General features: G+C 43.5%; 1 protein-coding gene across 2 annotated transcripts; it reads left to right on the top strand.

Moving 5' to 3' along the window:
• The first annotated feature begins 2,668 nt into the window (after positions 1-2,668).
• PFDN5 (prefoldin subunit 5) lies at positions 2,669-14,718 on the top strand. Of its 2 annotated transcripts, none has more exons than XM_044443071.1 (6): positions 2,669-2,809; positions 8,877-8,979; positions 10,258-10,289; positions 12,868-12,942; positions 14,044-14,194; positions 14,296-14,718. In XM_044443071.1, the coding sequence occupies exons 1-6, from the start codon at positions 2,738-2,740 to the stop codon at positions 14,373-14,375; spliced, it is 513 nt and encodes a 170-aa protein (XP_044299006.1). In that variant the 5' UTR covers positions 2,669-2,737; the 3' UTR covers positions 14,376-14,718. The 2 variants fall into 2 exon arrangements, with proteins under 2 accessions (XP_044299006.1, XP_044299007.1); XM_044443072.1 differs by having other exon boundaries at positions 14,089-14,194.
• Positions 14,719-16,690: the final 1,972 nt, after the last annotated feature.

A 16,690-nucleotide genomic window follows, 5' to 3' on the forward strand; every position in this document is an offset into this window, starting at 1 on the left:
TTTTCTCTGTGCATGGGTATAACCAGCCCTGACCGCTCTCTCACCTCTGAGAATAAGCATCCATCTGGCTTGTTGAAGCATAGATGTTTTCCCTTGCGAATTTACTTACATTTATGCCCTGCATCTTCCTCTCCTAGCTTTCCTTAGCAGAACATAATGAATTATGTAAAAGAGGGCTAAAAGGGGTGTGTGTGCATGCATCTATCTATAAAGGATTTGATAAATTAACATGCAGAAAAATGGTGCACACATGAGCATCAGTGTTTTATTGATACAGAATACGGGCTGGCTTGATGAAGAACTTATATCAAACCGGGGGGTGGGGGGGGCATAGCTTTAACTATACAAACAGCAGCAAAGAGCTGTAAAGCTAAGATGTACCCAGGCTGCTTCATATCAAAGCTTCTGAAATGGATCTGGTTTATTCAAAGCTTTAAGACTGCAGCTATGCAGTTTTAAAAATTGTAATGAGAATTAAAATGAACTTCATTACTATTAAGTCCCCAGCTTCTGCACCAGAATATTCTGTTTGCTATTATGCATACTTCTATACATGTCCCCTATACATACCAGGTGTGTGGTTGGAATATAGAGACCCACTCCCAAATATCAGAAGTCCAACTCAAAACAAGATGCATCTCAAAAGTATCCATATTTCTACTACAGTCGATCTGGTGCCCTGCAGACGTTTGGATTTTACCTCCTATCTGCTTCTCTCAGACCCAAATCAGGTCTGGATCCTGGCCAGATTTCACTTTATCTGTACCAACAAGAATCTCCAAAAACCTCCTTCCATCCAAGGAGTCCCCTTCCACTTTGTTCGAACTAGCCTCTTCCCATAGAGTTTAATTCTATTATTTATTTATTTAAAGTTTTTATATGCCGTCCCCATTGCTACACAGCCTCGTAACACTGAATGCAGATACTAGCACTCTAATGTCATGGTGATTTGGGAAAACTCCAAATGGTGAAAGAATGGCACAGAGAAATGAATACCCTACGCCCCTTTTTGACAATGTCTTCCACCACTGTTTGAACTACTCTGCAGTAAGGGCAAGCGCCCTTGGGGAATTCTGTAAAAATTCAGAGATTGGGGACAAGGTATCCAGTGTCCTATCCTTCTGTAGGGAAAGCCATGAAAGCCTTCTGGCTACTAACCCTCTAAGTCCCATGGGTGATTTCCATGGTTAGAAGGCAAATCCATGTTGTGAAACTGAGTCCAGAGATCCCCTGCAGAGGGTTTTCTCCTGTGGGGTTTTGTATTTGCTAATGTGAGCCATTGAGCTAGGCATGTTTGCTCACCTCCATCTTTTGGCCAGCACCAAGTTGTCTTGTACCCATAGTGTATATTCCAGGCTGTACCAAGTTGCACTTACCAGCCCCATTTGTGTGAATAATGCATAGCAGTCAGCATCCACATGTGGTTGCCCATCCAAGCTGCAGGACAGGGCCATTCCAGCTTAGCAAAAACAAAGCCACATGCTAGCCACTGCACCAAATTCTCTCTCACACACAGGGAGCCTATTCCAGCATATGCCAATTGGCTGTAAGGATGTTGCTAGTCCACCATCATCACCCCAACTGGTAGAGTGCTTTCAGTGGTCCTTACCTGTAGCAGCTTCATGTGGAAATTGTTTTCCCTAGGGACCTGTGAAATCATTTTTTTAAAACAAATATGATTTCTTTCCTTTTACTCCCTTTTAGCTGATCTGGGACAGCATGTGCATGCCCTTCTGTAATCTACATGTCTGTTTTACCTGGTCCTTGGTGGGAATCTAGACATATAACATGTTCCAGGTGTAAGAAATCCATGCTGGGTTTTCACCAGTGCTACTAAAGTATAAACATTCTATTACACACTGAACCAGTATTCTAAAACTGAAAACTTAGAAATTAGGAAGTCCACTTACATCAAGTTCATTGATGTAAGAATATAAAGCAGTAAGGCCTAGAATCTGTGCTTCCAAATAAAAATGCCCACAACATGCACTGTAAGGTGCCTGTACATTTTAGATGCACCCCTTGACAAATCCAATGAATAACCTGAGAGTATGGAAGCGTTCGTTCTGTGAATGTATGCCATTCATTTAGCGTGAAGTCCTATGCAGGTTTAGATAGAGGGGAAAGGGCTCTAACTTCCAGAATGCCCCAGCCGCCCATGGCTGGCTGGAGCATGGTGAGAGTTATAGGCCTTTCTTCTGCTAAACTTGCATAGGCTTGCGCCTTTAGGTTTTAAAAGCACAAGGCAGCCTTACAAGCTCCCTTTTGATGCAGAGTTTTGAAATCACTATGTGTTCTGCACCAAAACAGTAGAAACAAAATATACATAGTGAAAACGGGACGGGGCGAGGGGGAATCACTGATAAGTTGCTATTAAAGTTTGTGCAACAGGCAGCAATGCAACACATCCAGCCCTTTTCTCCCGCGTATAGTGGTGTGAAATTACTACCGGTTTTGTAACCCTTCCGACTGTACAAAGATCGCTCTGGAAACCTCTATTTTAAATACCGAGACCGATACTCGTTACATTCTCATCTCTATAAGAGAATCCGATCGTCGACCGGAAGTGAAAGGTATGCGGACTCCCTCTCTCTGTAGGATGGGGCGGGGCTACTGGAGGGAAATGGGTCACAATAGAGGCGCACTGATCATAGACTCGATTGGCTAGAGGGGATCCTCCCGCCGTGGCCGCCCAGGGTGGCGTGCAGAGTAGCAGCGCTTCTCCCTCTTCGCCAAGATGGCGCAGCAGGTGAACATTTCGGAGCTCTCCCTGCCGCAGCTGGAGGTGCTGAAGAACCAGCTAGACCAGGTGAGAGAGACCGCGGGCATGCGGAGGTGATCAGAGCTGGAAAGTAATGGCCCGCACTCCCCGCGAGAGCATGGCTGCTCCCGTGAATGGACTGCCCGGCTCCAGCCACCCACAAGGCAGGAGGCGCTTGGCCAGCCCCGCCTAAGCTGTGCTAGTGTCTGGAGGCTTAGGGTGTGCATGGCTGCGCGAAGATAAGTTCCGTTGGACTTACTAGGACTTTCTCTTGAGTTACTGTGGGTAGGACTGCAGCCTTTTTGGGATCTCCTGTGGAAGGGGTAAAATCTCAGGGAGAAGCGGAGAAATGACGGGCTGAGGGAAACCCAATATGGTAATGTTGAGGGGAGGCCGGGTAGCTTCAGGGGACTCAACAACATTTACATCCTGTATTGTGTTCTGGGCAGCCCCACCTAGGACTAAATCCACAATTGCCTCCCCTCTAGTTGGTTCTACAACCAACTGCTCTAGGGCACGGTCATTTAAGACATCAAGAAATTTATCTTCTCTGTCAGAACTGGAATCTGCATTTATCCAGTCAATATGTGGGTAGTTGAAGTGTCCCATTATTATTACATTACATTTCTATACCTCCTGTTGCCACAACTCACTGGACAGTTCACGACTTTTTAAGTCACCCATCCAGATTTCAACCAGGCCTGACCCGGCTTAGCTTCTAAAGTTAGGCAGGATCAGGCACTTCAGGCTATATGGAAACATCATCATCATCAAGCAGTCTTACAGTATTGCCTTTGTTGGAGGCCTCCTTGATTTCATTTTCCATCTAAGATCACCCTGAGCATTCTGGTCTGGGGGATGACAGCATGCTCATGACAAAGTTAGTTTTGGAACCAGGAATTTTCACCCAGAGTGCTTCTGTGGAAGAATCTTCACACTTTAGATCAGGAGTCCTCAAACTTTTTCAGTAGGGGGCAAGTTGAAAGGCGGCAGCAACATGCGTGGGCTGGTGAGGAGGGGGGGCCTGGGCGCACATGCCGGTGAAGTGTCGTTGGGTGCGTGCGAGGTGGCATTGGGTGCGTGCGAGGTGGCGTTGGGCGCGTAAGGTGGCGGCTCACTCGGAGATCTCCCAGCGAGTCCAAAACGATCTCCGAGTGAGCAAGCCACCAGCTCCCGCCCGCGACAAGCATGCGTGCGGGTGGGGGGGCGGTGGTGCGGGCTGGATGAATGGGCATGGCGGGCCGGATCCATCCCGCGGGTCATAGTTTGAGCACCCATGCTTTAGATTATCAAATCTGCTGGACTCTATGCCCCCTTTAACATAGAGGGCAACACCTCCTTCAGCATGCCCTTCCCTGTCTTTCTTACAAAGTTTATACCCAGAGATGACCATATCACATTGGCCATCTTTGTTTCATCAGGTTTCTGTAACCTCCACTATATCTAGCTTTTCCTTTACTACCAGATACTCCACCTCTCCCATTTTAGTCCTAAGGTTCTAGCATTTGCACAGAAACACCTAAGCACAGTGTCCCCTTTTAGCCATATACAACTATTGCCCTGGCACTTAGTCCTCTCCAACTGGTTATCTTGCCTTGCTGTAACTTGTTGCCTACTTCCTCCCCTCCTACACTTGGGCAATCTGAAACTTCCTCCCTTTCATCTACTAGGGTTGACTTGACCTCAACTGCATGCTTCCCAGCTCCTGTCCACTTTCCTCCAGGGATCTGTTTAAAGGCTGCTTTGCCACCAATTTTTTTTTTTTTTTTTTTTGGTGGAGGGCTACACGACAGCCTTTCTGGTTCTATGCTGATTCAGGAGGAACCCATCCTGTACAGGCCTAGCTAGTTCCAAAGTGTCCCCCAGTGCCTAACAAATGTGAAACCCTCCTCTCTATACCTCTGTCTTATCCATGCATTGAGACACCTCAGCTGCATCTGTCTAGCTGGCCCTGTGTGTGGAACTGGTAGCATTTTGGAGAAAGCCACCTTGGAGGCCCTGGATTTCAGCCTTCTACTTAGCAATGTACATTTGACTTCCAGGACCTCATGACTACATTTCCCCATGCTATTGGTACCAACACGGACCATGACCTCTGAATCCCGCACTGCACCATCTATGAGGCTATCTAGACAATATATGTTAACCTTCACATCAGTTAAGCAAGTGACCATGCACTCCACACGCCCATCACAAGCCCAGCTTTCTGTGTTCCTAATGACCCAATCTCTTTCTACCCAGAGAGAGATCCTCAGTGCCAGTGGATACATGCACAGCTTCCAAGAAATGGGTCTCTTTAAGGGATCATTTTCCTCTTCCTTAGAATGATGCTCTCCTTTCCTGAGACCCCCTTCTCCATAACTGCAGAGGACCTGTCACCCAGTAGTTAGGACCCTGCCTTGAAGGTCTTGCCATCCAGCCTGTCTACCTCTCTTTTCTTTTCCAGGTCAACACACTTGGCTTCAAAGGAACAAATATGTTCCCTGAGAGCCAGGAGCTCATTACACCAAGTACATACCCATGACTTCTGTCCAGTTGGCAGATAGTGCAATACAGTGGATGATACCACACCCCTGCTGGCATTCTACTGTCATAATTAGTTTAATGGGTATAAGCAGTTTATTCACCTGAAAAAACCTAGGGGATTTTGGATTTTACTAAGTTTCTTTATTCTCCTGGTGAGGACGATGGATTTACTTTTCCTGATTACAGAAGGGAGAAGAGTTCTGTGCCCTGGCCTCCTCACCCTGTTGAGGGTGAGGAATAGCTCCACTCTCTTTTCATCAAATCCAGAAGTTCTGAATTAGTGCCTGAGTGCATATTAGACTAAGATGAGGGCCAATAAACAGATTCAATCCAGATAAGGTGGAGGTGCTGTTAGTGTGGGGATAAATATTATTCAGCTTCTCCTGGAGGAGTTACACTCTGGAATGCACCACTGTCCCTAAATGATCTAATTGGCAGAGAACACTGTTTATCAGCTTAGGCAGATATACCAGCTATGAGGTATATCTCATTTTTTAATTGTTATATTGTTATTATTTATGTATTTATGTATCCTTTGTGAGCCGCCCAGAGGCTTTGTTGCGATGGGGGCGGCATAGAAATGTTTTAAATAAATAAATAAATATGAATCTACCTGTAGGGGCTAGCTTAGTGACAGTTCTCCATGCTTTGGTAGGCTGCCATTCAGATTCCTGCAATGCATTATACATGGGGCTGCCTTTGAAACTTCAGCTGGTCTAAAAGAAGGCAGGGAGTTTATTAATGGGGACTGACCAATATGATCGTATTATGTCAGTGCATTATGATCTGCACTGGCTGCCCATCCTCTTTTGAGCCAAATTCAGAGTTTTGGTATTAAGTTACCTAGTTCTAAATGGGTTGGGCTAATGGTTGTTGCAGAAACATAATAAACATAATATTTTGATTTTGTCTTTTATGTAAACTTTTATTGAATTATGTTACTGATCCATGTGATTTTGTTGTATTTCAATTTTATGTATTATGAGCCATCCTGAGATGCCAAGGCATAAGGGGCAGCATACAGGCATACATAATTAATTAATTAATTAATTAATTAATTTTACACATTGGGTGGTCACTGTGTGACTAGAGTGTAGGCTGTTAGGCTGAGTCAGCATGGTTTTTCTCATGCTCTCGTGTGGTTCTTATGCAAGTCTTGTAAAGATTCAGCTCTTTGCCTTGGACATGCCTTGCACAGTACAACTCTTCAGCAGCATCGTGCACACAAAGCACACATGGGCTTTCTTTTTTAAGCTTCCCACTTATTCTTTCCTGGCTGGGTTGTGATGTGGTCGGAGAATCAGGTGGCTTCGGGTGACAAGGATTTCTCATTCCCCCCCTTTCCCCTCAACTTGGGCTACATGCATGCGAACTCACCAAATAAATAATGCTTTTATGTAGCACTTTCTAGAATTTCCAAAGCTTCACATACATTATCTTATCAGTCTTTGAAACAGCTCAAAAAAGTTGGCCTGTGATGTGTTCTGGACTGTTACTATCACGCTACATTAATATCCCACCTTCTATCCTCCTGCGGAGAACTTAAGGCATCTTGCATAGGCATCCTCCACTCCATTTCATTTTCAACAATTCTTTGAGGAAGGTTAGGCTGAGAATGAGCAGCTGGCCCAGTCACCCAATGAGCTTCGTGGCTGAGTGGGACTAGTATGTAGATCTCCTTAATCCCTGTCCAGCACAGGCTCATTTAGGTTGCATCCTGTATTCATCTACCTGTGAGTAAACTTCGGAGCAGTTACTTCTGAATAAACTTAAGACTTGCACTATTGCTGATTTTGTAGCTGAAATAAAATGTGAACCCAAGGGGTTAGGGTGTCCCTTTGGGAAGATGATGGTAGTCCACAAACATTTGTTTGCATACTTGCTTAGGATGTACATAAGAACACCTCTTTTAAAACCAGTATTCATGTGAAAAAAGTAAACTGTGACCCTGGAGACAGGAACTATGTTTTATCTTTTTATGGCATGTAGATATTGTAGGTGTTTGGAAAAAAAATGTTGTTGTTGTTTTCTATAGCTCAGTGTTTAGTACATGCAGGGGGAAAGCAGAAGAGTCTGTGCTAAGGTATTTGGATGATGGAAACCATCACTGGGCTGGTTGTTTGATAGACCATGCTGCAGTCCTAGTTCTTAGCATGGCAGTTCAAGCTCAAATGCTGAGAATTTCGCTGAAGATACTGAATGTCATTGAATCCAATTCTATGCATGTTTAGACAGAAAAAAGACCTATAATTCCAAATCCCCAGTTCCCCAGTTTTTAACAGATTAACAAAGTATACTAAATATTGTACTGTTTCATGTAAGATGACTTGGCTGGCATGCCCAGAGGTCCTGATCTATAGTCTTGCTATTTTGATCAAACGCGTAAGAAGCTGTAAGACATGGAACATATTCAGTTGATTTAAGAGCATATGTGACTTGCTCTGTTAACTGCTGGGTTAGACTTCGACCCATATAGTTCTTTACTCATTGTGGGGATGGGCTACTTCTGGGGAAGTGTGTGAGAAAGTTACCACACAACTAAGAAACAAGCCATCTTTCTTCATTCATTCCCCCTGGTTTCTGATGTTCATTGAATTACAAGAAGTTTGTTCCTCAGGTGTTCTGCTTTCAGGATAAGCGAGATCTTATGTTCAGTCAGTCATGGAATAAATACGGAATCTTCCATTTGGATATTACTTCCTACATCCAATGAGAGGAACAGGAATGAAAATGGATATGCCCATGGACTGTTCCCAGTCTTGTGTCAGAACAGGCTAGCATGCCAGAAGAGGGTCAGCAGCGGGAAATTGCGCTCAGTTACCACAGTTATACCTCAGTGGCCCACATTATAACGTTCAACTTTCTATCCACGTAGCCTCTTCCAAGTGAATGTTAAACAAGGAGGTCCTAGAAATGGTGGCCTAGGCAGGACTCATCAGTGGACCTTAACTACAGACATGTTATGCAAGAACAAAGTGCAAGAATGTGATTCCTAATAATGATCAAATAATGAAGACTTTCACTTCAATTAAATATCTAGTGTAAATACACCCAAGTATGCAGGCAAATGTATGATGAACAGTGCTGGGCATGGAAGTCACAAATTGACAATATTAAGCAGTGGAGTGTTATAACTATGTGAAATGTAAAAATTGTTTATCTGTTTAACATCAATGAAAAGCAATTCTTTAAACAAACATATTGCACGCACACATGCATGGATATCATAAATAATGAATACTACACTGTGAGAGCTATTACAGAGCTGGCAAGACTTTTTTCTATGAAAGCAGATGGTGTCCCACTAAAGCAGGGGTAGACAGCTTGGTGTCCTCCAGATCTTTTGAAGTGCAATGCCTATGATCCACTGGCTGGGGTCAGTGGGAGTTGTAAACTAAAACATCTAGGAGGGTACCAATCCCTTCAATGAATTGTCCCAAGCCTTTACTGTAGCTATTTGTTGCCTAGTGGCCCCTGGTGGCAGAGCTACAGAACACTTCTTTCAGAATGCCTGATCCAGTTGCAATCTGTAAGCCAAGGCAACAGGTCCTTCGTGGCTGAGCTTTTGATTTTATATACCCTTCTGTAGGAAGTAGAATTCCTTTCTTCATCGATCTCACAACTCAAGATGGTGCAGACAAAATATGTGGAAGCAAAGGATTGTCTGGCTGTATTGAATAAAAGCAATGAAGGCAAGTGACTGTTTATTTTTTCAATGTATATCTTTTTTTTCCATTGCAAAATGTCACCCAAAGCAGGTTGCAATAGTGAAATCATTTACCAGTAAAAAGAACACTAAAAAGTAGTGGCAATGGATAATCATGTTTAGGCCACATGGATATATTTTAATCCTAATAATCTTGCTGAGCAGCTGAAAAACAAAACAAAACATGACCTATATGCAAGCAATACTGTGAAAAATTCAAAATACTAGAATTCTAAAATTTGAAGGCAGTGCACCCTATCCAAACTAATCATTATTAAGTGTACATCCCAGTAAAAATGTAGGATTGTGTAAGTACTATTCAGAGTAGACCCATTGAAATGGATGAGACACATTAGATAACATTTGATACAAGTGATAGACAAGGAGTGGGGCATCCAATTTTATCCTGAGCCATGAATCCATAATTGCTCCTCTTACTTCCTTCTTTGTGAACGCCTTGCACTATTCCTTCTTGCAGCCCTCACCCAGCTGCTTTTTGTAGCCCTCCAACAATAGGCTTTCTTTTGATAAGGTGTTCAGTGGACTAGTGGAATGATGGTGCAGCTTGTATGAGTATAATTGGATCCTGGACATGCAGAAGGGTTGATCTGAAGTGCAGCCCTGCATATGTCTACTCAGTTGCTTCCACTGAACCAAATCTGGCATACATCATGGTAAATAGATGTGGGATTGTAGCCCTAAGCATCCTTAATTTCAGGACATAGGATAAACATGGAGTTTGTGCTCAGCTTCTCTTCCTATCTGGAAGAGTGTCCTTTTTCATTCTTTCAAGAAAATTGATTTTTTTCTGTACAATGAGGGTAGGTATGCCACATTTCTCATACTTTGGGAGGCTGTAGGCCTGTTTATGATTTTTATTGGCCCACTGAAATCATTGAGCTGTATGAGTCTTGTCATCCAGTTTGGAGTCATTGTAACTTCTGGGTTAAGGAACCTGCAACTAGCAGAAGATGGTTTAAAGGTCAAGACATCTGAATTCTTCCACTGGCCTATCTGGCAACTTTTGACCAGACATTTACCCTGCTCTACACTGCATGAAACAGCAGCGGGACATACTTTATTGCACAGTCTTATAGCCATGCATGAAAGACAGGTGGAGGAGTTTGTCAGCCGTCTCCATGACTCAAACTATTTTCACTTTTAAATTACCTAGTAAAATAAGCTGAATTGAACTGTATACATTCTCTGTAATGTAAAATACCTGTTTTGGGTTTGTTTGTTTGTTTGTTTGTTTCCTTCTCAGGTAAAGAACTTCTGGTTCCACTCTCCAGCTCTGTATCCTTTCTGTGCCAACAACACCCCTTTTTAAGTTTTCTTTGCTAAGCTACTATTCTGCTATCCTGTAATGATTTGGGTTCACCTGCAGCACCCAAATGCAGATATATATTGTAATAAGTAGCTGGATTTCATCAGACCTATGAGACTCTTCTTCCCTGTTGTTCTTGATTTTTGTCCTCTTGTCCCAAGTGTCTTTGGGCCAATGCTTAGTGTGTTGGCAGAAGCGGTGCTTAAGAAGCTGCTTTATACTGAATAACACCTGTGTTGCATCTATTGTCCAGTTTTATCTAAACTGACAGGCATCAGCTCTCCAGTGTTCAGGCAAGGTTTCTTCCCAGCCCTACCGTAAGATGCTGAAGAGCAAACCTGAGGTTCCTGCATGCAGTCTTGCTTCCCGTACACATGATGTCAAGCTAATTTTGAGGTGCAGTTGAAGGGCAAGCCGGCCCCCCTTTTCAAGACACTGGGGCCACCAGGGTTGCCTCTCCCCAGTTGGACTTTCAATTGTTCTTTGTATGAGCACTCCCTACCTTTTGTAATTATTTATGTTTACTTATGGCACTGTAGAGTGTTTAGCCCTGTGTGCAGTGATGCCACATCTCAGAGTTGTGTTGCTATATATTGTGGTGGTGTGGCCTCCTCAGCTAAGATATCTGTTGCATCTTCAGGCTAAAATAACACTCCAAGCTGTGTTTGTCTGAGCAAACTAAAATATATTGTGCTGCTTTCATGAAGTAAATCATGTTTGCATGGGTTATTGTCATTCCCGAATCTTTTCCCTTCTCTGACGCACACGGGTCCATCTGGCACAAGTCTCCTATCCCTGTCTCTGCAAGAAGTGATTGCTAAACTTCAGCTCCTTAACTGAAGGATCACAAAGAACTGGACAGGGGGCAGGAAGGAACTAATCAAAGTTAACGAGAAGTCAACATGACAGTCCAGCATTGAGGATTCACCCATCTGCTCTATTGTAGAGAGGCAGTGGAGCATGGAGGCGTGGGATCCTAGGCACTAATGATGGAAATTATACCTTAACACCATCTTGCTGTGCTTGGAGTAGCCTCTGCCTCAGCTAGTGTTAGGGAAAAGCCCTTGAATTGTGTAGGTCTGCCTAAGAACCACACAGAGAGCTTTGGCTAGGATCGGTATAGAAGTAAAATAAGTAATAAGTGTGTGTGCACATGCAAGGAATTGCTACATTATGAAGACTGCAGGAGTCCTCCTCCCTGCATTGCTTCAACTTTGTGTTTACAAAAAGCTGTAAAAGGTGGTGGAATACAGGTTTTTAAGATGTGCAGGGCAAAGTAATTGTTCTGCAGCTTGCAAGGCTTGGATGGAGTCAAGTCTCCACGGATGACACAGGAAACGAGGGGAAATGTTGCCTAAATATGTCTACTTAATTAGATGCTTGATTAGTCCCTAATTAAAAGTCCCAAGGGTGTGTCTATGGGGCTTTTTGCAAAGAAGGAAAAATGCCTGTCTCTATCTTTAACTTATAATTTGTGTGTGTTCATGTCTTCTTCCTGTGCCTCTGCCATGTTGCAACCAAATGATGTTCTCCAGATCAATTTTGCACAAAAGTGTAAATGTAACTTCCATAACAAACTTTTATTGCAGTGTTTGGGATATTTTAGTGCCCTTTTCCCCTTTTGATTCTTTTTTTAAATAAAAATTGGAATACTTCAGCAAATATGAGTAGGATAGAGTGTAATAAATGAATAGGCAAGTGTTGGCCTCTGATTAATATGGAATTATGTTGCCCATACAAATATAAGATGTGAAGATCTTATTCTCTAAGCTTGTGCACTTTCCGAATTTTCTCCATAGCCATGCAACCTAGAAATATTTGGTTGTCTCAGCACATATAGCAATGTGTAGGTTACTCAAAGCCTTGGCTGAGTTGAGAGGTCTTGTAGCCTCTAAGAACCAGTAATATAAACCAGCCCAGCATAAATCTTGTTACAATATTTTACAGAATCACTTGGGTATTTCATTATTTATTAAGGCATTGAGTCAACAGGCAATCCTGTTGCTTGTACCCTTGATATTCAAATTGCTCATATTTGGAGGCTTCTGATAATCTAACGCAGGGCTGGAAGAGTAAAGGAGAAGATCTTTGCCTCCCCCAAAGGGATGGGGGTTTTATACTCTCCTTACTCTTCTTCCCTCACCAACCACCAGCATGCCATTTTCCCCCTCTCCGAAGATAGTTTTCCAACCTCATAGGCCAGCAGGTGTGGTTCTTCCAGCTCTGGCTGCAAGGGAAGGGTCACTAGCTCCTCTTTCCAGGGGGGATCCCAAGTATCCTGTGTCCCCTCAGAAAATGTCTAAGGGGAATAGGATTGCTCCCCTTTAAACTATTATAATATTATTCCAGAGCAGTTTACAAAAGTTACATGAATTATTACAGTTGCTCAACTATCGCAGGATTAATTCCTTAAATATGTATACTTCAACAGAGCTCAATTCTTACATGGTGCCTGGCTTCTATACCCTTCCCCTGTGTCAGAAATGCGATTCTTTCCTCATTTGGTTTCTCCCTGGCTCTTGTGCATTTCCTTAACATCTTATTCAGATGTACGTTCCTGGGAAGCTTTCTGATGTTGGTCAAGTATTGATAGATGTAGGGACAGGTTACTATGTAGAAAAGGTAAGAAACAAGTGCTGTAGCTTTGCATGAAATTTAAGTCAGGGTAGCTTCGATTCGGATTAAATGGCAACTCCTGCATCTGTTGCACTCAGAACTGCTTAGTGTGGAAAGCATGGCTGTAAGCCCTGAAATGCTTTGGTGTGCTAGGGACTTGCAATGGGAGCTATAATTAAAATCTTGTCCAAATTTTTGTTGTGCTCTTTGGCAAGAGGTTATCAGTAGGCCCTCCTGGTCCCATCGTGTATCAGGTGTACGAGGTAGGAGAAACTGTGAGGTGGTTGAGATTGTACTTGCTTTGCCTTGCTGGCACACAACCATAGCTAGTGTCAAAATATCTGACATTACAAGAAAGGGCTTCTGGGCAAAGAATACTATGTTCAAGCAGCCCCTTTCATTTTACATACTCCTGTAGATTGTACCGACTAGTGTGGATGGGGGATCACAGCCCATTCGTCTGCATCAGAGATCGATTCTCCAACAGTCTCTGAGCACTAGCAGTTACCCAGCCATGCCTGAAGCATTTGTGAAAGAGTTGCAGTGTGGGTTGGGCTGTCAAAGTACAGGTTCTATGCTTCAGTAGGTGTTGTTTCCATGAAGTTCTTCGCCATCATTCTGGCTGATGCATACTTTTTGGTACCACTTGCCCTATTTGCATCAAATATGGGGGGGCTTTGAGAGAAGATGAGAATTGTTTCAAAAATGTGCCTTAAGCAAACTAGAACAGTGGTCAGGCATACCTCTTCAGGCAAAAAGTCTAACCAATTTCAAAGAAATTCAAGAGTTTCTTAACAAGGGTTTCACACATGCTTAGGGAATAAATGTATAACAACTCTGGGTATAAAGTGCTCAGGGAGAAAAAGCATCCTGAATATGAGGTATGCCAGTGTGGTTAAAGGTTTAGGTCCGCTTTTTCAAACTTGGATGCCTCCAGATGTTTTGGCCTGCAACTTCCCATTAGCCACACTTAGCATGGCCAATGGTCAGGATGATGACAGTTGTAGGCTAAAACATCCAGAGGAAGTGAGGTCAGAGAGGGGTGCTTTAAATAGTATTGAGTGTGCTGCTTTACCAGTTCTAGCACAGCATTCTTTATTTCCAAAGCCATCTTGGTGGTATGAAGGGGTCACAGTGCCTTTGATCTTGCAGTCAGTGGATGATGCCAGAGATTTCTTCAAGAGGAAGATTGATTTCCTGACAAAACAGATAGAGAAAATCCAGCCAGCACTGCAGGAGAAGCATGGAATGAAGCAAGGTGAGGGTATGGGGCAGGCAAAGACCTGGAGCTGGTTGCAGCTTTGCTGATCACAGTGCACAGCTGGAATGAGTTCTTAACTGTTTGTTTCTTGTTTGCAGCTGTGATAGAGATGATGAGCCAGAAGATCCAGCAACTAACAGCAGCAGGAGCTTCACAGGCAGCAGCAATGAAAGCCTAGCAAGAATGGATCCCTCATATGCCTTTAAAGTTCACCCATTTTTGTAATGTAACCCAAAATTGTGCCCCAGAGTGCAGTGCTCCAGCCAGCTGTGCAGCTGAGAGTGGAGAGAGGGAAGCTCACTGTTTGAATACATGTGGGATTTGAGTATGGCAGAACCTGTTCTGGAAAGAACACCTTGAGAAAGATCCTGTCCATTCAAACTGGCAGGCTTTCAGTCGCTCGGTTACTGAGGTGGCTATCTTGCAGGTTACAACATGAAATTATCTTTATTCTGAAACCCCGTGAAAACTTTGGTTGTAAATGAAATTGTACAAAATAAAGAGGTAGGATTACAGAGCAAGATGTATATGTGAATTGACTGGATGATCTTCAGAAAAGACAGTGGTGACTGGAAGGAACTAGGAGGTGGGCAACTATTGAAACTTTTTTAAATCTAATACCAGCGATACTCTGATTAGATGTATGAATGAAACAAATGTGAAGGAAAATAGCTCTAGGTTCAGGATTATTTATCTTTCTTCCTTAGCAGAGTCTTTCCCAACCTGGTGCCCTTTAGTTGTATTGGATGCAGCTACTCTAAACCCCAGCCTGCTAACCTTGGTTATAGCTGCAGTTCAATATATCTGGGGAGCACTAAGTTGGAGAACTCGAGCCTTAGCATATTTATTCAGAAACAAATCCCACAGGACTTGTTCAAATTTTTGAGTCAAAACCTTCCAACTTCCTCCTCTTGGCCACACCACAAGAGGTGGGGCATATGAGCCCCATTAGGAGTCCAGCTAGCCTCAGACATGCACAATCCCCGTACATCCTTTTCCAGAACAGCTCTGTAAGGGGCTCAATATCCTTTGCTTCCCTTTTAGGTTCAAATAGTTTATCCCTGTTCAGATGACATGAAAACATAGCATTAATTGAAAGAAACAAGCTTTAAGCAATAGGTTTTGAAGCTTGCTAATTTCAACAAACCAGTTAACCAGTTTAGAGCAGACAACTTTCTAGGGCAGTGGCCACATTTGGCAGTTTGAGAAATTGTCCTGAGCTGCCATAGGAGGTGTATCGCAGGGCATATATCCTGCCCAAGAGACTGAGTACAATGCAGGGAGAGGGTCTGAGTCGTGGCACATACGCTACACATTTGAATCTACTTTTCAAAACCTATCTCACAGTAATTGCAGCTGCCTGGAAGAATGTTTGTTAATTTAAATCCAACAAGCGAGAGGAAGGGCAGGGCACCTTAGTGGCCATGAAAATAGGTCTCCAGGAATACCACATAATCTACTCCTGCTTTAGGGTTTGCACACAAGAGCATTAAGCCAGTTAGTTTAAAGCAGAAACATCCAGTTTCCTCATAGCCACACCAGAGTGGAAAGGAGTATGCAAGCCTAAGGTTGGCCATCTGATTTGGTCTTCTGTCTGGACACAGCTATAAAGCTCAGAGGGCCTTAATGCTTTTCATAATGATTTGCTTAGTACTGCAGCCTTAACATACCTAGTTAAGTCCACAACCCAGATCTGTGTTGTATGACCCTAATTCCCTGTTTTTCACTTTGCTTTTAATGTGCATTTCAAAGGCTTACATTCATTTGCTCCTTATAATTTTAGCACTTTATTTCCACATGAGGGTACAGTACACTGAAAGACAGCGACTCACTGTATACATGTGACACTGTGAGCAAGCATGTATTACAGTGCATGGGAAGGGCCCATTTGTTAAAGAATCATCACAGGTTATTCCCCAAGGACATTTTTGTTTATAGATTCCCTCATAACTAGAGCCCTTTAAAAATTCTTCAGTAAATCCTACTCTTATTGTTTGAGGGTCTAAGCATAAAAGTAGACATCAAGGATGTTTATGTTTACATAAAAATGCATTTCTTCCTCTACCACAACAAAGTTATTCACCTACTGGAGCCACCTTCAGCCTGGTGTTTTCCAGGTGTTTTACACTTGAGCTTCCACTGATTAAGAATCCAGGGAGCTGTAGCCCAGTACATCTGGAGGGTACCATGTTGGGGCAGGCTGCCTTCCTGTGGTCAAAGCCATGGGGCTTCAAACTATGGCCTGTGGAACAGATCCGGCCCACACCGCTGCCCCCCACCCACACGCGTGCTTGCCGCACAGGTGGGAGGTGGTGGCTTGCTCTCACTTGGAGATGGTTGGGAGATCTCCCAGTGAATTCAAAACCATCTCTGAGCAAGCAACCTGCCGCCCCACACACGCATGCTCATGCACACCCGATGAAGCCTCACCGGCCCGCACGCCCAGCTCCCCCCTCACTGGCCTGTGCGTGTAGCTGCCACCTTTCAACTGGT

The sequence above is a fragment of the Varanus komodoensis genome, unplaced genomic scaffold (genome assembly GCF_004798865.1).
Source record: "Varanus komodoensis strain SLA01 unplaced genomic scaffold, ASM479886v1 scaffold41, whole genome shotgun sequence".
Lineage (NCBI taxonomy): Eukaryota > Metazoa > Chordata > Lepidosauria > Squamata > Varanidae > Varanus > Varanus komodoensis.

Coding starts and splice junctions, on each gene's coding strand:
- PFDN5 (XM_044443071.1), top strand. CDS start 2,738: ATGGCGCAGCAGGTGAACATTTCGGAGCTCTCCCTGCCGCAGCTGGAG. Junction 8,980..10,257: donor ATTGAATAAAAGCAATGAAG/GCAAGTGACTGT, acceptor TTTCCTTCTCAG/GTAAAGAACTTCTGGTTCCA. Junction 14,195..14,295: donor GAAGCATGGAATGAAGCAAG/GTGAGGGTATGG, acceptor TCTTGTTTGCAG/CTGTGATAGAGATGATGAGC.